The sequence below is a fragment of the Ambystoma mexicanum genome, chromosome 1q (genome assembly GCF_040938575.1).
Source record: "Ambystoma mexicanum isolate Mex_15411 chromosome 1q, UKY_AmexF1_1, whole genome shotgun sequence".
In the NCBI taxonomy this organism is placed as follows: domain Eukaryota; kingdom Metazoa; phylum Chordata; class Amphibia; order Caudata; family Ambystomatidae; genus Ambystoma; species Ambystoma mexicanum.
In genome coordinates, this window is record NC_090922.1 from 450,239,355 (window position 1) to 450,260,171 (window position 20,817).

At 46.2% G+C, this 20,817-nt stretch overlaps 1 protein-coding gene across 1 annotated transcript in view; it reads right to left on the minus strand.

Moving 5' to 3' along the window:
- BBS2 (Bardet-Biedl syndrome 2) overlaps positions 1-20,817 on the minus strand; it is a 1,290,628-nt gene that overhangs the window by 419,688 nt on the left and 850,123 nt on the right. The window contains exon 11 of the mRNA XM_069640291.1: positions 1,592-1,739. Within this exon, the coding sequence (XP_069496392.1) occupies positions 1,592-1,739 (148 nt within the window). The remainder of the gene's footprint in view (positions 1-1,591; positions 1,740-20,817) is intronic.

Here is a 20,817-nt window from a genome sequence, read left to right on the forward strand (position 1 = left end):
CATCTGCCCTATAGTACATATCTATCTGCTGCATTTACAGTGACATATGGACCACCGTTTGGGCTATCAGTTTCATGCTCTTCAAGCTACAAAGACGGGTCATCCTGTCCATTCTCAATTTGCTCCCTCTCCTTGCTGTTATGGAACACATGGGGATCATGAGTGGATCTTTGCATTTTTATGCTGCCACTGGTGAACAACAGCTTGGAGTCACAGAGGAGTTGGGCATTGATGGAATGTTTGCTATACTTATTTAAGTAGACTTGTGGGCTAGTTGATAGGGCCTGTATTGGAATTTTAGTTCTATCCCTCGCTCCAATGGTGTTTTGTGGATACCACGCATGACATAAAAGCCCTCCTTGATGACCCACAGCTCTTCCCATCTGTGGAGCATGTACAGGTGTGCCCGCTGTCCAGATTTAATTGCCTTCACAACTGATGGAATAGTTTGCTGAAGGCTCCTTGTGAGATTCTGGCACATTTTGCACCTGTAGTTCCAGATGCCAACATGGTTCACAGGGTTTGTCAGCTTCAGTAATACTGGAACTGGCTCACTCTTGAGTGGTGTCTGAAATGTCACTCTCTAGCTTTCCCAACATTTCCATGATTTTTGTGGTGGTATCTGTAGTGCGTGTACACCTGCTCACTGGACATGCTAAATATATTAGCACTCAGTGTTGGTATCTAGGCTCTGTGCTGGTGCCTTGCACAATGAACAGCATATTTCTGTGCACGTGTGACATATCACTCATGACTATAAATTTGCTGTGATGAACCTCTCCTTGTGCAAACAAGTTTTGTTCCTCAGCTGCCAGGTGTTGCGTGTGCATGCAGACTTGGTAATTTAAGGCAGTGGTGCTGGGTGAAACGTATGTTCTCTTAGTCGGAGAGGGAAGTCCAATCAGGTGCACCAGTTCAAGCCTTGCTTTGAGCACCCTGACCAGTGCTCCAGGTGCATTGGGTGTGGTGTGATTGGTTACCACCAGCTCCAATCTGGTCTTATTTTAAAACGGCATCAGAAGTATTTAAAACTGGATTAACTATACAGTGAAAACAGTATGTACCTGGGGCCATTGTGTAAAATGAAAAGATGGGTCGATCTGATGACCCCTCTTACCGCTGCAGCCAAGTAATGCAAAAAAAGGTCAGTTTTTAATCTGTTCTGCCTTCAAAGGGTGTACAGTAGTGGTACGCACTACTACTTTACATCGTACATTATCACAATCACATTGAAGATGAAATGGACATAAAAAATTACTTCAGAGTTTACCAATAGTGGCAGCGGTATTTCTGGAATACCACTGTTGGTATCCCAGAAATACTATTGCTGCCAGTGGTAAACCATGAAAAAAGCAGATTTGCAAAAATACCACCAGCGTTTATGGCTACCCATGCCCCAAGTGTAGGCCCACACTGTAGTGACATTCACTGTGTTCATTCATAATTTTCATCTCTTATTCCATTGTCTGTCATGCTAAATTTACCCAGCAAGGACAGTTTTTTGGTATACCCACTTCAGATAAAAGATTCCAAAATTGCTATTGTCTACAAACACAGAAATCTACAGCATGAAGCAGAATTCGCTCCTCACCGTTTGATGTAGAAATACTGAGCTCGACATGAGGAGACTGCATTTCAGATCCCATATTAACCGACAGGGCAGTCTGGAGCTGAGTGTTAGCAGGAATTATTCCCATCTGTCCATCGCCTTCACTAATCTGACCACTTGTCTCGGCTTGCTGCAAAATAAAACAATGCCATCTCTGAATCATTTTTGTAACAGACATCAATTAAGACCGTAAATAGGACGAAAATGGCTGGATGAGCTCTCAACATATGAATCAAAATGGCCTTCCACTCATGCACTTCAGTTGAAAAGGAAATAATGTGGTTACTGCAAGCATATACCCGTACTCCTGAGATGTTTTTTTTCAATCACAGCCAACAACTGACAAACCAAATTGTGTGTGGAAAACTAAATGCATTGTCTCCTCTGAGCGGCTATTAAGTACAGATTGAAAACAGCTTCAGATTAGGATTAAATCGCCTTCTTTGGTTTCACCCATTGGTATCAGACTTTGTTCTAGTCAGAATGGCTAAGGGGTGAATGCCTTTAGGCCCCGAGTGTTTCTCTACAAAGAAACATTTTCTCTAAATCATTCATATAAAACGTGTACAAAACAGAAATTATCGTTTCAAACTCTCCCCATTGAGTAAGATACTGGTCTCACTGCAGATCTGTCTAATCTCATTTCGGTTCCAGGGTTTGGTGCCAAGTACGCTTCCTGGCTGACTCAGGGTATACCGCGTTTCTTCACTCCCAAAACATGGTGACCAGGATATAGCACACAGGACGAATATTAACAGTCTCATAGTAACTAGTTCACTTTGCTTGACAGTGTTGGGACATGGAGACCCACTTACTATGGCTGACTGTCTCAGGGGCATAGTGCCCAGCTCACTATGCTCTCTCTATCTCACAGGGGTAGGTGCAAAGCTCACTATGCTTGACGCAATACTCGCTCTCACAGCTAGTGGTGGATATTCTCACACCTTGGTCAGGTTGTCCTATTGGTTCAAGTTCTCTACTGAGGGGTCCCATTGGTACAGTTGGAAATTCTCACACTTTCGGTCTCTCTATTTGCTTAGCATTCCCAGGATGATGATCTCCTTCGGCACTCTCAGGTTTCTCAAATCTTACAATTCTCCCTGACCATACAGCCCTCCCAGGCCATTCAGCGCTCTGTCGCCTCTTCTCACTGCTGATTCTATGACAAGACAGGAGGCTCGCATTATGCATTACTCTCTTTAATTACTGCCATTCAGCATTTTCAACAAAACATTTAAAACCGTTTTAACATTTGCTCTTTGTTTCCTTCCTTATGTAAAAAATACCAAATATGAGAGGTTTTAAAAGTTCTAAAGCCACTGTTCTTTTTTGCACTACCTTCCCCATGATCCTACGGGGGTTAGTAGTCCTGACCTCTCGTGATACACCTATCCGAGAGCAGGTTGCAGTATAAGAACCCTCCATGATAGACCTCTGCCTCTTTCTTTTTGCTGCCATTTTGAGATAAGTACCTGTCTCTTATTTAATGATAAATTTAGGGGATTACTTCAATATTAGCAAAAATGATTTTTTGTATTACACCTGTTGTCTTCTTGACTTATTTAATTTAATGAGGAATTAGTGCTTACCTCACCGGATTCAGCGCGCGCACGCGTCTGTAAAGCATATATATTTATTGACATACAAGCGTTATCAGGTGAGTAAACTTCGGATTTTAATATAACAGGAGCGGGTGTCGGAGTCGCGAGCGAACGCGCCTGCCTTAGGCTGCCGGCCCCGCTCCGTCAGGAGACGCAGAGAGCGCGGCGGTCTCTAGCACCCAGGGGAGCGGGAGGAGATATGCTTCCCGGCATTCCCTGGGGACATCTCAACGATCGCGCATAACGTTTTCATTACGTCGCGAAGCAGAGAGTGACAGTAAGCCTCCACAGCACGGGAATTTGAAAAAAAAAAAAAAACAGATTTTTACTGTGCACAGGGGAGAAAGGGATTATCCTGCTAAAGCAAGGCTGACTCTGAGCCTGTAAGGCTTTTACTTCCACTACTTTGTACAGCCTTCCCACTCCTCAGTGCTGATAAGCTGATAGTTGGCCTTGGCAACAGCAGTGATGGCTGCATACAGAAGCCCTGGCCAAACGCCATCAACTTCTCCGGAATGGAGAAAAGAAAGTGCTAGGGTACTCGCTTACTCAAGCAGTCTCGCTAGGAGTACAGCCTATAACACAAAGGCTCGAAATTGTGGAGGCTATGATGGCAGAAAGGAAGAAGCAGGTAACTGCCAAGAAAAGGCGGGCAGAGAGCCCAGAGGCAGGGCCGTCAGCCAGACACCCCGCAGATGGGGTTCAACCAAAGGGGCGTAAGGTAGCTCGGAAGAGCAAACACTCTTTTGACCTCCCCCCGAGCACTAATGAAAGGGAGGATGCTGCTCCCCAAGATGTAAGCGACCCCTTCGCTAGGCTAAAGAGAGCCATCCTGAAGAAACAGAAAGAGAGCCAGGACAGACCTCCTACCCCGGGGGTGAATAATTTAGGGGATGATGACGAGGGCTACTCGCCCGATGATGAGGGGGAAGGAGACGAAGACACCTCACGACACTTCGAAGAAAATTTCGCCCCTCAAGATATGGAGAACACCGCTGACATGTTCGATCCAGGACTATCAGACACCCAAAATCTTCAGAATGGGTGCCTTCACCCAGGGTGTCAGCATACATGTCCCAGCAAATAAGAAAGCCGCTGGACAGAGAGGTGCGTTCACGCATGAGGTCAGAGTGCCCTAGGCCAATGTAACCAGGGAAGCTGGCGGAAACTCCGGACCTAGATCCCAAGATGGTCACGTTTGTGATTAAGTCAGCGCGTGATATTAGGAAAGGAATTGACCGCGCCTGGAGAGGATGCCAGGACAAGCTGTTGGACATAGCAGGCCCACTAACAAAAATAATGGACCTGGCTGAGAAGGCGAAAGACACCGACATTCCGGTAGACCCCCTCGCTCTAGGAAGCTGGGCCAAGAGGGCAGTCTATCTTCTGAGAAATGCCAATTGCGCACTTTCGTCAGAAAAGAGGAGAGGAGTCTTATTGAAGATTGATGAAAAATTAAGCGATCTAGCCTCTTATGAGGCAGGGAGAAATGCCTAATGTTTGGTGAAGCTTTCGCTAAAGAGATGGCCCAGTTTGAGGGCACATACTCGGCATTAGAGAGAGCTCAGAGCTCAATAAAGAAAATCTTCCCGGGACGTGTTTTTTCCGGGACTGGACGACACAGGGGCCGAACATCCGGTCGCTACAACTATCAGCGCAGGCTCCAGGGACGAGCCCAATACTGGGAAGGGAAACCTCAAGAAAACCTTCTTCCCATACAGATCCAGATTTCCGAGAGGTCGGAGAAGGAGAGGATCTTATCGACAATCCATTCCCGCCGCCGGTGAGTACAACAAGCATGAGAGTAGGAGGGAGAACTCTCCAATTTTTGAGCGAGTGGCGAGTGTTGTCGCGCGATGCATGGGTGATACAAGCAGTGGCAGGGCTGCGGCTGGAGTTTGTAGGAAACCCCATACAGAGAGTAGAACCTTCCCCCATATATATGGCAAGCGAGGAGTTAGAGTTGTTGCACAACAAGCTCCTCAGTCTACTAAACAAGGGAGCTATAGAACGAGATATACAAGGGGAGCCAGGTTTCCTCAGCAACATGTTTCTGGTTCACAGGGGAGACAAGACTCGGCCAGTCATAAACTTGAAGAGTTTAAATGCATGGCTCAAGTACAATCATTTCAATATGGAAGGTATTCACCTTCTGCGCAATCTCCTGCGCCAAGGAGACTACTTAGCGCGCCTGGATCTCAAGGACGCTTATCTTACAATTCCGATAGCTCAGGAATTTCGGAAGTATCTGCGCTTTCAGTGGAAAGACCACATTTGGCGTTTCTCTTGTCTCCCATTTGGGTTGGCGTCCGCTCTGCCGTGGGCCTTCACCAAAGTGATGAAACCGGTGGCAGCCGCCATAAGAGAGAGAGGGATACGTATTATCATATACCTAGACGATATTCTCGAACTAGCCGCAGACAGAAGTACTCTCATCAAGAATGTACAATGGATCTGCACGCTGTTGGCCTCTCTAGGGTTCTTAGTAAATTGGGACAAGTCACAACTGAGGCCAGTTCAGAGACTGGAATTTCTTTGCTTCACCATAGACACAGTGAAAGCAACCCTCGATCTCCCTCATCACAAAGTGAGAGCAATAAAGAAAGAGCTCAAAATAGTGATAGCAAAGAAAGTTATTTCGCTTCGATGTCTAGCCAGAGTAGTGGGATTGTTAGCCGCCTCGATTCGGGCGATATTTCCAGGTCCACTCCACTACCAGGCTCTTCAACGTCTCAAGATCAGGCATCTACAAGGGGGCGTAGGGTATCACCAACTGGTGACCTTGGAGAGCGAAGCGCTAACCGAGCTTCACTGGGGCTTCAGAATATGGAGGCGTGGAATGGCCGAGCCATTTTCGGAGATGCGCCAGAGTTAGTTATAGAATCGGACGCAAGCAGGTCAGACTGGGGAGCCAGATGCGAGCACGTAGAAACAGGAGGAAAATGGTCAGATCAAGAGTTGCAGCTGCACATAAATTGCCTCGAGTTGTTAGCAGGTTCATTTGCAGTGCGAGCCTTCACGAAGGGCAAAGCAAGGTGTTGTGTCCTTCTCAAGATGGACTATATCTCCGCAGTTCGCTACATAAACAAGCTGGGAGGGACAAAGTCCAAGCTACTAGCAGAATTAGCGAAAGATTTCTGGCATTATTGCCTGGAACATCATATTGCAGTCACAGCAGAATATTTGCCAGGAGCTCTCAACGAGGTAGTGGATTGGAACTCGAGGTATCTGATAGATTCAAGCAATTGGAAACTTCACCCACGAGTTTTCGAGAAGCTGCAGAAGCGCCGGGGCCCAATACACATAGATCTATTTGCGGCCAGACTGAACGCTCAAACGCAGACATACTTCAGTTGGAGGATAGACCCAGGAGCAGTGGGCACGGACGCATTCCTACAGACTTGGCACGGAGCGCTTCATTACGCATTCCCGCCATTTGTCATGATCACGAAAGCATTAGCGAAGGTTCGCAGAGATCGCGCCGAACCCGTGATGGTACTACCGCTCTAAATTCCAGCCCTGGTTCCCAGTAGCGATGGAACTTTCTTCGGATTTTCCGAAGATAGTTCCACATCAGCCGGACCTTCTACTAGGACCGTCCGGCCAAAGCCATCCCCTGATAGCAACAAGCAAGCAAGCAAGCTGCAGTTGCTGGCATGCAGGATTTCAGGAGAAAGTGGGAATTGCCAGGAATTTCGTGAATCGCTGCAGACTGCATCAAAGATTCCTGGGCGCCTTCCACCATTAGGAGCTATAGCACTGCATGGAAAGCCTGGGCGCGATGATGCGCAGACCAGTGTCTGGATCCCGTTTCAGCCCCTTTAGTGCAAGTTCTTAACTTTCTGGCGACTAAATTTCAAGAAGGGGGAGCTTTTAGAACGATAGGTGTTTATAGATCAGCGATCTCAGTGGGACACGATAAAATAGAAGGGATTGCGGTAGGCGAGCACCCAGCGGTCCTGAGGCTTCTCAAAGGAATAAAAATAAGAAAGCCCCCAGAACCGAAGTACGCAGTCTTATGGGATCTTAGAGTAGTGTTCAAACTTTTTTATTTTTTTTATTATTTATTTGTTTATGGCTTTCCTAGGAAAACCTTTACAAAGTCAACTGTGAAAAGAACATTAAAAACTTTAAAGCATAAGCCATGGAAGTCGTTCAAACTTTTCCTTAGATGGCCCGCGAACAAAGATCTTTCCCGCTCGCAGTTATCAGGTAAACTGGCAATGTTATTGTGCCTTACATCATGCCGCAGAGTATCAGACGTAAAGGCGCTGGAAATTGATAGAAAGATCTTCTATCCAGAAGGGGTAGCTTTTCACATAGCAAAAAGAACAAAGACTGGATCGCGAGTGATTTCATACCCTTACTTCACAGAAAATGAAAAGCTATGCGTTGCCCACTGCATCAAGGATTACGAAATCTCCACAAAGCACCTTAGGCCGCAAGGGGTTTCCCAATTGCTTATAGCGCGCAGAAAACCTTACTACGCAGTTGCAGCAGCTACTATCGCTAGATGGGTGCGCGAGGTCATGCAATTGGCTGGAATTGATCTGTCAATATTTGGGGCACATTCTACGAGGGGTGCAATGGCTTCTAAAGCATTTACAGCTGGGGTATCTCTTCAGGACATTATGAAATCAGCAGATTGGTCCTCAGAGTCGACCTTTAAAACCTTTTACTTCAAGCCGTCTCTAATATTACTAATGCATTGGTGGCAAACTTTGAACGAGCATAATGCGAGCCTCCTGTCTTGTCATAGAATAAAGATTGCCCACGCTAAGTGCTCAGGAAGTCTTCATTCTATTAAAGACAAGGAGGCGAGCATTATATCCCAACCAAATGAAGTATTTAAAAATCTGAACCTGTATATGTATTTTTGATGCTCAGATGTTGTTGGCCCGCCCTCATGAAGTATTTTCCATTTCTCGTACGAGAAGACCAGAAAGCGACTTGTCTCCATACACAGATCAAAGATATTAAGAAGTTCGTTCAAGGTGGTCCGGAGTACCTAGCAAGTTACTGTTGAGCAGTCAGTTCCAGTTTTCGTCCAGGGTCACAGTTGATCAAATAAAGGACAGTTTCGAGTTCAGTACACAATGGAGAGGAAAAAGAAAGAGGCAGAGGTCTATCATGGAGGGTTCTTATACTCCGACCTGCTCTCGGATAGGTGGATCAGGAGAGGTCAGGACTAATAAGCCCCGGAGGATCATGGGGGTGGTAGTGCAAAAGAACAGTGGCTTTAGAACTTTTAAAACCTCTCATATTTGGTATTTTTTACATAAGGAAGGAAAAAAAGAGCAAATGTTACGGTTTTAAATGTTTTGTTGAAAATGCTGAATGGCAGTAATTAAAGAGAGTAAAGCATAATGCTCGCCTCCTTGTCTTTAATAGAATGAAGACTTCTTCCTGAGCTGTTAGTGTGGGCAATCTTTATTATATACAATGCAACTGTTGCAGCTGCTGCTACCACCATTGAGCTCTTAAGACTGATTTCCTTCAGCCTTTTGTGTGCCTTTGTGTGCTCATGTTCCTGAAAACTGGCTTTGGATTAGTTATTTCCTGTTGAGGAATCTTTCAGTCTTTCTGACTGAGTTATACATACTAAACAATCTGCCACCCATTTGTTTAACATATGCAACTACCAGGCTTTAAATTGCCCAGTGGTCATCCCCTCTGCAGGTGGTCAGGTTGCTGGTCTTCCCAAATGTTTTATCATGTACCTGTGGACTACGGCAGAGAATAAGTGCAAGGTTAAATAGTGTGACGCAACTGCTGATTAGTTTGCTGGGTAGGATTGAGGTTATCCTTTGATGGGACATTATGGCAGTGACGGATTTCTCCAGCTCTTTCCACCAGATACTCCCACTTGCTCCCACAATGTGTTTCACTCCCTTGACAGCAGTCGGGGGCAACACTGGTTATCTTCAAGAAGAAGTTGTAGTGCGGCTCAGTGAAGGGGCTAAAATGTAGCAGAGGTTGCCTATATCGATTAAAGGAAGAGTGACTCCTGTTACAACAGAGAGGAGGGGTCTTGGGATCTCACTCGGTACCGCCTCCAGGTAGTATGCAGCACTGGCACAAGGGCTGTGGTGGGCTGGGCTTTCCTAGTCACCAGAGTTCTCCTAAAATCTCAAGATGAGTCCATGACTCATCACACTTTCAAATCCAATCAATGTTACCCTTTTTCCTCCCACACATACAAATGTCATTTTTCTATAAGATTACAATGTGCCACATATTTGGCCAAAAATATCAAGGTTACTTCCCATAGGGGATACAGACCCCTTGTCCAAGTCTCCTTTGTTCCACACAGTTGATCCATGGCCACAATTGCACAGCAATGCCCTTTTTATTTACATGGAGCAACCGCAGGCATGCATGTGCTGTCTAACAAGGCTTCTGCATGTTCCGCCCACCATGACCGCCTTTCAGACATTTTAAATCCACGTACACAGGGATTAAAATGGAGGTAGGATTTCAGTGGGGGTCAGTCGAAGGATCTATGGAAGAAAGGGAACCATCAAGGCTCCATACTTAGTGGCAGTGAGCCTGAGGAGCTGTGCTTGATGTGACAAGGTACACAATGAATCTTAAGACAAATCTAACAATTTTTCAATTTTTATTATAAAAATGTTTTTTGTAAAAAACAGGCAACTGTGGTTTGCAGATTAGGGGATTGATGTCTAGGTTTCCCTTAACCTTCCAGGGGGCTCTCTAAGGAACTCATGGTGGCAACAGTAAAGACAGACACAAGTGATCACAGTTCCAGGGTGTTTTTTGAACTTTATAGTGGGTGAGAAAAACAACTAATCTAAACTTAAATCTAAGATGGGAGCAAGCTAGGACCATAAAATAATAATAAAGTAGTTACATGGAAGGGGATACCGCATCTCAACCCGCAGTGTCCCACTTCCACTCCCCAAAGACTCCTCAACCGGGTGATCTTCCCCCACTGGTCCACCCCAGAAACTGGATTCAATAGCGATGGTCGTGTCCTGGCCACCTGGACGACAGATCTCTGGGGACCAGTGGGTGAGACACCTTTGGGTTTCTCACAGCTCTCACCAACCAAGCCCAGTCACCCTATTCCAATAGGTTGTACTGTAGTGCCAGTTCACTAGAGACAGGGTCCCACCTACTTTTTGGTCTAACCCTAACTTAGGGTGGGTTTAAAGGCTGAAGTCTTATTTCTCCGACTCCCTAAGGGACATAGAGGGGTAATATGATGTTCCTTGCACCCTTTTACTCCAGATAACCTTTTCCTTATTCACCTGTCTCCTTTGTCTCTCCATCTCTGCACTCCATATCCTGATATTATTGCTTTCCCGCATTCCCTTGGTTTCACCCTCCAGCTCCACCCGGATCACTCTCCTCTCAACACACCTTCTGGTCCTATCGCCCTCTCCCCTATTCCAGTCTGACCTCTCCCACTCCCTCCTAATCTTATCTGCTTCTCTCTAGATCTCACTACTCCCCACACTACCATGCCTCTGCTCTCCTGCACCCTCTCCCCACTCTCAACAAGCCTCCTACTCTCCCTCCAAAATTACCTCCAACCACCCTCCCACTCGCACCCAATCGGTACCCATTTCTCAACAAAGACAATACCCCAGTGGTCTGCAACCTTTGGCTTTACAGGTGTTTTGGATTACAACTCCCTTCAGCCGTAGCCAGTATGGTCAATGGGTAGGGATGGGAGTTGTAGTCCAAAACATCTGGAGATCCACAGGTTGCAGACCCCTGCAATACCCCCTCTCTCTGTCTCTCCTCCAATTCCTCCAGCACTGCGTACTAATCTCTGCTCTTCTGATCCTCCATCTGGTCTCTGACCTAATCCATACACCTCTCACAGCCAACTGACTCTGCTGCCTCTTTATAGCCCTGCCTAGCAGTTTTCCTCTGCTCCCATTAGCAACTTGAGAAAGCCGATTCCCTGGGCCAATCTCTGTTTGAGGTAACCGCTATGGGGGCCAGGACTTCTGCTGAAATTCTTCATAAGGACGTTGCCATGTGGTCGCTGAGGTAGTTTGCTTTCTGTTCCCCTCTTGGATCAACTAAGTCTTGGCCTACAAGGTTTTGGGGTGGGTTCTATTTCCATTTGGGTAACTAGTCTGATCTCCTGTTCTGGTCCGGGTCTTGTCTGTTGGGACAAAGTGCATTGTGGCACTTGTAGTCTCTGTTCTTTATGATGTGCTGCTTCCTGGACTCCATGATCTATCCTAGGTTTCTGAGGAGTCTGGTGCACGTCGGTAGCTGTAGTTTCTTGGGAACCATCTGAAAGAATAGAAAAAGAAACCTGGCCACGAAAGATGCTGCTAGGCACTGGGAAAGAGGCCAATGTACATGCACAGCTCCACACATACCGAGGAGGCAGCTACAGGGGGCCACTTCAACCTCTGCACACCTTCTATAGGGTTTTGGGCCCCCTTGAAAGCTTCAGACCCATCACCCTTTCATATAGACTAGTGTTTAGATCTGTGCCAGACAGATGAGCATTGTAACTACAGCTGACACTAGTATGGTGAAGTTGCCCCTCAACACACTCTAGATCAGTGGTGTACCTTGCCAAACCCTATTCCCCCTTCAAAAAATTACAGTAGGTGCCCGAGGAGCATAACGTGGTGCTGCAACCACATGCAGAGGGGATGAGTAGCGATATGAGATGCTGACACCTGGATCTGCAGGTTAAGTGAATGCAGCTGAAACTAAAGCACTGCAAGAGACAATCTTTCTCCAACCACCTCCAGATGTTCCCCCACTTACTGATGTTGCACTCCAACCACCTCTTGGTAGTTTGATAGCTCTCTTCTACCACCATTTGATAGCTCCCTGCTATAGCTCCCTGCTACCACTAGCCAAGCAGTGAGACAGTGAAGGGAGAAAGCCCTGTAGTACCTACAAATATCAGGGAACCCAAACCCTCCCTTTGGAACCTCTTTCAGGATATCTAGTGATACTTTTGCATGACTATTATCAATCCACAAAAAGCACTTCTCAATGTTGGAACACTCCTTGCAGGAGAGGGGCAATGGGAGCAAACTAAAGGTATAGGTGATCCTCACAAATAGGGTCATTTTGCTAGCATTCATTCAACCCCACAAGCTCAAATTGATGTTCTCCTGGCGCGTACAGTCTGAGAGGCATTTCTGCTGTACCAGGATTATATCTCTGCTTACTCAGCTCCCCAGATGAGTCTCTCCTTCAATTTTAGATCAAGACCAGCAAACAATCTTGTAAAGCATGACGGACATAGTGGGAAAACCTTTGTTTTGGGTTGACTGACAAAGTTAGAATGGTTTACTCACTGTTGTGACTTCTGTACTCACAGTCCTTAGTCCTCTTTCCTCCTTACTTATGGGTGTCCATCCTAGAGGACACAAGCAGAGCTCCCTTTCCCCCAGCTTTTGTTTCCGGTTAAATAAATGTGTGTCGCACGGTAGGCGTGACAATGTGGCAGTGTGGCTAGCCCCGCTGCCCCTGGCAACACCCTTCAGTCCTTGGAACCGCTAGACAGATCACCTGAACTATGCACCTATTTGTTGGGGAACAGCGGGTGGGGCATATGGAGGAAAGGGGACTAAGGACTGGGAGTATAGATGCCACCAATGAGTAACATTTTCTTACTCTTACATCCTGTCCCCTTTCCTCCTTACTGCAGAAAGGAGGAACATTATTGGGCCGTAGTAGCAAACAAGTGCTTTGAAACTGCCTGCAGTAGGCGGCATCTGACCTAGCACTGATGTCTACACAGTAATGCTTACAGGAAGACGAGGGTGACGACCAGCTGTCCGCTTTGCTCATTACGTCCCACAACACTTGTCTCTGGCAGGCTAATGCTGTGGCCTTAGCCCAGACTGCATGAACACGCATCCCTGTAGGGGGATGTCTGTGCTGCAGCTTGTACACTTGTAATGGCTGCTACCATCCATCCTGCTATTTAGGCCTTGGATGCCCAAGTGCCCGGTGAGGAACCTCCTAAAGTGATGAAAAGAGCCTCTGATTTTCTGATGGCTTTAGTCCTGCTGAGGTGCAATTTTAGCACCCTATGCATGTCAAGGCAATGCAGAACCTTATCCGTCTCTGACTTGGGATCTGGAAAGAAGGTAGGAAGCACAATTTCTTGGTTCAGATGGAAAGATGAAACAACCTTTGGCAAAAACGTAGTGTGAGCCCAGAGGACAACCTTGCCTCTGTGGAAGACTTATAAGGTTCCAATGATACTAGAGCCTGAATGTCACTAACTCTGCACACTGATGTGAATGCCACAAATAGAGCAATCTTCCACGTAACCGTTTTGATGTCTGTGGGAGCAACTGGTTCAAATGGTTTATGGGTCAATGCTGCTAGTACCACAATGAGGTCCCACACAGGGTGATGACAAGTGACTGCAAGGTACATTCTCTCTAGTCCCTAAATATGCCTTTTAATTACCAGGTTAGATAAAGAGAATGCCATCTGATCTGAATTTCTGTAGGCTCCAATTGCTGCCAAATAGGTATGGCATATCTCCACCTGCATCCTAGACTGGGATAGGTGGGTCGTAAAATACAGCATATCAGCCAAAGAACAGGAGGGGGGATTGACTGTTGTCCTTTGCCCAGAAAAAAAAACAACAACCACATTCTCTTGTATTGAGCTCTGGCCAACTCCTTCCTCGCTCTTTGAATGATCTGTAGACAGAGGTGTCCCAGCATTAATTCTTCAGGAACCATGCTGTTAGGGCCACTATGTCCAGGACTGGGTGGATCACGGCGCCAACCCTTGTTGGGTCAGCATCTGATGTAGGGTTGCCTGAGACTGTATTGGGTTTTGACGTGTCGGGTGTAATAAATATACAAAAAATACACTCTTGTGGTCCAGATGGGCTATTAGAAGTATTCTGCACCATGACGATTTCCTAAACTGCCAAATCACTTTGAGGGAGAGGGCTTGGAGGGAACATGTAGCACCAAAGGTTGTTCCATGGGACCTGGAATGCATCTACCAGGAAACTCTTGCCTGGTCCATCCCAGGAGGCATAAAGTGGGCATTTGGTGTTCACCTCAGCGGGGAATTGACCCACCTCCGGTTGTCCCAAAGTCGGGAATATCGGAAACAGCAACTCATGGTGCAATTCCCACTTGTACATGCTGGTGCCCAACATGTTTAATCAATCTGCTTCTGTATTGTTATCTCCCAAAAGGTGAATGGCTATGAAATGGATACCCTGGCTCAGGGTCCAATTCTATATTTCTACTGCCAGTTAGCAGAGGGTGGGAAACAGTTTCCCCTGCTTGTTGACATAAAACATGGTAGTGGAACTGGACGTCCTGATTAAAGCTACCCTGTTATGGACCATGGGAAGGATGGATTTGGGAGTCAAGCCGATTGCTTTGAACTCCAGAAAATATGTATGGTCATACTTCTCCAACTGAGACAATCTCCCAGGCATTGAGTGCATTCCCAGGGGGTCCCCCCAGACATCCAAGTTAAATTATGTCATGATTGCCACAGAGTGAAGTGGCTGGCGAAAAGGAGCTCCCCACATTACGCTGTTCTCCTGTTTCCACAATAACAAATCCTCTCTTTAGAAGAGAGGGATCGAAATCCTGTCTGACTGAGCCCCTGATTCCTGGTCCAATGAGTTCGGCAAATGCAGTTCTAAGGATCCCATCCTGAGCCTGCCCGTAGGCACTGCGATAATGCATGACACTAGAAGCCCCAGAAAATGTTGGTACCACCACGCTGAAGTGGTTTGACTAGAGAAAAGTGACTGACTGCTCTGACAATGTCTCTGAAGCTTTCCTGAATTGGGAACACCTTCTCCCTCAAGGTATCCCACCTTATCGCAAGGAACACTAAAGCCTGTGTAGGTACGAACTCTGACTTTATCAAGTTGATAGAAAACCCCAGGTCCAAGAGCACCTGTTTTAATTTCTGATTGGAGACAGCAGTGTGGCCTGGCCAGCTAGCTCTGTCTAGCCAGTCATTCAGGTAAGGATATATGTGGAGTTTCTCTCTCCTGAGAAGGGCTGCAATTGCATTCATTATTTTGGTGAACACTCAAGGTGATGAATTCAGATCTAGTGGGACGACTTTGTATTGAAAATATTTTGCCGCAGCACTGTGAATTGCAACATCTGTCATTGTTGCATCTTCCTGAGTAGCGCTGGAGATCCTGTCTGAAAAAGGGAGGCGCGATAGGCGGAAGAATAGGGAGAGGGAGCCAAAAACCCATAGAAATCACTAGTAGTAGCCACAGGTCTTGGAAGAGGTGACTCCAAATGCACACATGCTGAGCCAGCCTGCCCCCCACTGGGGTGTTGTTGACCTGGATGCCTGCTTCATTTCTTTTTAGAGGCCAAGGCTAGTGAGAAGGAGGGGGCGAGAAGTACCCCTTTCTCACTGTGCTTTGTTTGCTGTGGTGTGTCCTGGATGATCAATCTGACTGTCTAGCCCTCAAACACTAAAGCCCCTGAAGGATCTTTATCTCTGGTCCGTTCGGAATTGGGCTTGATTGGGCTTTGATGCTCGCTTAGATAGGATTGCTAGTGATTTAGCTGTCAGTGTGCCTGACTTTTTATTTGTTAATTCCTCATCTGTTGAGGAGTGAAAGAGCAGTACTCCCTGAAAGGCTAAATCTAAAATTCTATCTTGGAAATTAAATGTTAACATTGTGGTGTGCATCCACGCCTAACGTCTCATATCTGTCCTAATGGACATTCCACAGCTGGCCGCTCTTGCCTCTAGCATGTCTTGTGCAATCAGCTTTGCCTCAGCTTGTCCAGCATTGAAAGCCGTTTGCCTGTCTAGAGGAAAATCTGGAAGATAATTTTGTATTTCCTGCAAGAGTTTTTGATTGGCAGCTGACAACATTGCATCCGCATTTGTATGCTTGAGGTGTAACCCTGCATTTCGGTATATACCTTCCTCCCATCAAGTAGCCGGTCTCGCTACTTGATGGGAGGATGTGAAGACAGCAGCATATATTCACCCCTCCAGCTGTATAATGCTAGAGTCCGGCCTGTTACTGACCAGTGGGGTAGAATGAGGCTTCAGCCCCTTTCTTAAATGGCAAAATTGTCTAGCAGGATGCCAGAGCTGTTGGCTGCTCGCAGGGTTAAGATCACTGCTAAGGCACCCTCTTTGGGCTGCTCTTGCTGAGGTGTAGGAACTCCCAGTAATTCTGCAGACCTATCATTATATGACCATGCAGGGGACTGTCCATCCTTTTCTTACTCTTCACCAGTATCTTGATGTTGAGGAGACTTGTCTGGATGAGTGGGGGGGAGGGTAAAAGACCACTCCTTCTCCTAGACCGTAATCAACGCAGGGGCCTGAGGGCTTTGAACCAGCATCATCTGAGGAGTTAGGGACAGAGCCAGGCAGATTGTTTAGCCTCCATCACTATTGTACTTCTGTCAGGAATACACATAACCTTAGTGTTCGGTGCAGATGCCTGCTGCTTAGGCCTATGTTCGCCCTCAAGATTCGATTCTGTACTGGAGCAGACCTCTGAGGAAACTCTGAGGCTTGTTTAGTTTAGGCACCCAACCCCTCAGGCGTGTGCTCAGTAGTAGAGCTATGTAGCCACTCAGAGTGAACTCTAGTAGCAGAGGCAGTAGAACCCTCAACTCCAGACCTCGAAGAGTCGGTAGACCCCTCAGTGTGAGCACTGGTAACCTTAGAGGCCTTGTGCCGGGTGCCAGTATAAGGATAACATAGACCCCTTTCAGCAGAAGAACTCCCAGAAAGAAGTCCCCATGATGAGGTGCTCTACAAAAAAGCTGACTTAGCCGTTTGGTGGACTTTGACTTGTGACACCTGAAGCCCTTTAGATGTTATGGGGGAGTTCTCGAAAAGATCGAACTCCACCTGGAGGACCTTCAACTACCTCAGGGGGGAGAGTCGCTCGCTACACAGTAATCCGACTGGTGCTCAGCCCCCAAGTACACTAGGCAAAGGAAGGCAGGTCTGAAGCTGGGAATACACCTGGGATACACACCTGCTGAACTCGCTCATGACCAACATACACTAGGGAGCGAGGCACCAGAAGCCAGATGAATAGGAAACCCAAGCAGAGAAAAGCTGTTGGACAGTAACATCCTCTTGTGCAGACGCTGGGAAGGGCCATTCCTGTCCGTGCATAAAAGAGGACTGGGGCAAGGAGCCATAGGACGGGGCTAGAGGGACATGGTTACGTGCGTAGACGCACCTCTGCACACTTCATTTTAAAGGGGAATAGCTAATTTTTGCAGGGCAAGGATGCCAATGCAGAATAGAGGAAAGAAGACGGGACAAAGGAGTACACCCGGCTCAGATGAGACCTCTTCTGGAACCGCAAGACCCAGGAAATCCTGTTGCGTGAGCCATCAGCCATGGCTCTGTGCAGATTCTAGCGCCCTGTAACAACAAGGTAGAGCTACAGATACAAAATTAGAATATAGAGAACGTCTTCCCTCGCCTTCATTCAGCTCTGAATGTGCCCTCGCTACGTTTTACAATTCTTTATGTGGGCCTAGAGGTGCATCTCCTCCCAACCTTGTTGCAGTACTGTTTAGAAAACAAACTCGCTTGTAACTGTGTTCTTCTAATTTTACAACCTACCAACCAACCTAGCTGCTTACTTAGGAGCTCTCGAATTCTGCACAACCATTTGTGAGGCTTTACCCAATGCATACAACAGATGGATGGCTAGAAAGGTAGAGAAGCATAATTGGCATCACACAGCACTTAATGGTTTGTCATTTTATCAATATACTGGAGTCACCAATGACCACGTTATAAAAAATAAAAAGTTTAATTTACATATCAAATCCTTTTTATTGAGTTCAGTGTAGCCCATCATGGGCTCAATTACAAAAAATTCATTTTGTCTAATGCAAAGACACTGCTAAATTTAAATCACAATTCACAGCAATACTATAAAAAAAACATTGCAAAACCTACTCTGCCGTTACCCAATTAAACATGAGGTTTAGATCAATACAGTAACTCACATAAGTCAGTATACTTTCATCACATTGCTAATGCATTAAAAAAAGAAGACCATACTTTAAAGCACAGCATTCAAGTCAGGAAAACCCATTGCAAATCGGGTGTAGCCCAAAGGCAAACACCCCTGTAATTAGGCCACAGAATTTCAGGACCTCTGAACATAGCAAGAACCCCAACCAGCCAGCACCCATATGTGGGATTCATGGTGTTTTTATAGGGTAAATATGGAAAGTCCCAAATTATAAAACCTACTGCTCACTTGATGGGCAGTCTCCCAGGTTCTAATGCAAATCTATGTAGCAAGGACATTAAGGTCCCGTCCTACTTGTGAGGTGTATCAACAACTCAATTGGTACATCCCCTTCAGCTTTAGGCGTGGCTAAACAATTCCAATGCTCAGTGACTTATCTGTCGCAGTCGCACGCAAAAAGCTTACATGTCTGCCTGTGTCTGGTTTTCAATCAGCAGCAAAAAGTGTTGGACGTGTCTTAGGCCACGTTTTATCTGTGTCCAGAATAATATTCCTGGGACAGGCTACGCTAAAGCAATTATATGTTTTCTATATTTTTATTTTTTGTATTTTTTGTGATTCTGGTTACACACAGGCAACCTTGCACAAACACACAAAATCAAACAGACATCTCACAATGCTCACAGAGAAATAAAACAATCTTCTAACAAAATCCCTGTACAAATAACATAGTAGAACACAATTCGATCATTAGAATGTAGCAGCAAATAAAGTGCAATGTCACAATGTAGTGCAAAATCAATATAAAGTGCAAAGTTCTGCTGAAAGTGCATAGTGTAGGAACAGAAGAGCAACGAAGATGGAGTACTAAAATACAGTCAAGAATGAAATCAGACAATCCATATTGTACTACCGCTTAATTTTCACCAGACCTTCAGCACTTAGTAATTTTATAGTAACTAATGTTAGGAAAGTCTCTTCTCGACCTGAGAGCTGCTAAAACATTTCCATTGAATTCAAAATCATCATTATGTACATATTTACTCAAGAGTTTAAGGTGCAGATCTTGCATGGAGACACTAAAAATTTGCTCCCTTGTCTGCAACTGACCTGTGTCCTTACAGATGGGGCAGATACCTCCTTCCTCATCCGCAGGTTTTGCTTGACATTGTTGAATCTCCCTTGTTGGCAAAACATTCAGTCTGAATCTTAAAAATTGGCCACGCCAATAGGCGTTTGGAAACGTCCTTAGATAAGCGGTGTGAAGGCATCATGAAGTAGACACAGACAACTGAATTCAAGTTTACACTTTATACTTTTATTAAATCAAAAGAGGGTTAGAAAAAGGCCTAACTTGCTCTATACTAAGGTGGAATTTCCCTACCTAAACCAAACTAAGGATAGGCTGTGTTAGGATGTCCAAAGTAAATGTCTGTCTGTGTCAAAACCTATATTTGCCCTCACCTCTATTTGTATACATTGTGTGGGAATGTCAGCTTCAAAAAAGTGTTCAAATAACAGTTCCAAGCTTCTACTAGCTCTGGGTTGGAAAGGATCTCTCTTCCCCATGATTCAAGATAGTTCACAAAGTCCGCCGAGAAGGGGTTTCTAAATAGTTCACAAGAAATAAAGGGGTTTTCCTTTCCCAAGGCTTCAGGATAGTGCACAAAGCCCAAACGGGTCTCCTGTCCCCAAGTCTTCAGGCCTTTCAATAATTCCTCAAATCTCAAATCCTAAATTCAGTTCACACTGGCTTTCCTGCAGATTCACGACAAGCTCTGTTGCAGATATTTAGGTTGGCTTTCCATTGATGGGTGTTCTCGGTCTAGGCGCAGATGTTGGACCACGCGGTTCACACATTACAGGTCATGCAACCGATACACCTAACTTGTTTCTCCTTAACCTGCACGTTGCCACTTTTTCAGCTTCACAGTGGTATTTGTTTCAGGCTCATTTCACTCTTCCGCATCCTCTTGATGCTTTACCTTTTCTTTTATTTTATGTAAAGGATGCACTTTCATATATTCTTGTGGGTTTAGCCAATACTTATTTCTCCCCAAACACATAAGTTTGCCACTAATCACAGGCGTCCATTCTCATCTTCTTGTGGCTCTTGCCAATACTGGTTTCCCTTGAAACATACACTTAAGCAATATGCCCCTCGCGGCGGGGGCATTACCGACTCAGGTAATGCCCAAGGGCCCATAGTTATAGGCCCCGAGCAAAGCAAGGGCCTTAACGAAGGCCCCGGGGCATTACCTGAGTCGGTAATGCCCCCGCCGCAAGGGGCATGTAGCTATTAGTAACCCGGCCTGCAAAAACTGCGTGACCGGGGCACTAAAAGCTTTATTTTGTTCCCGAAACGCTGCAGCGTTTCGGGAAAAAAAAAAGACGTCAAAGAAAATGGGCGCCATGGAAAGGGAAAACGGACTCGGTTTTCCCTTTCCATGGCGGCCATCGGGAGCGGACGTGCTGGAAACAGAAGCGTTTCCAGCGCGTCCGCTCCCGAAAAAAAAGAAGGTAAGTGGGGTTGGGAGGGCGGAAGGGAAAGGGAAAAAAAAAACGTACCTGGGTCCCCGGCGGGGGACGATGGAAGTCTCCAGCCGTGTGGAGGGTCGGAGCGGGGATGGCCCCGCTCCGAGTCTTCACGGGGCTGGAGG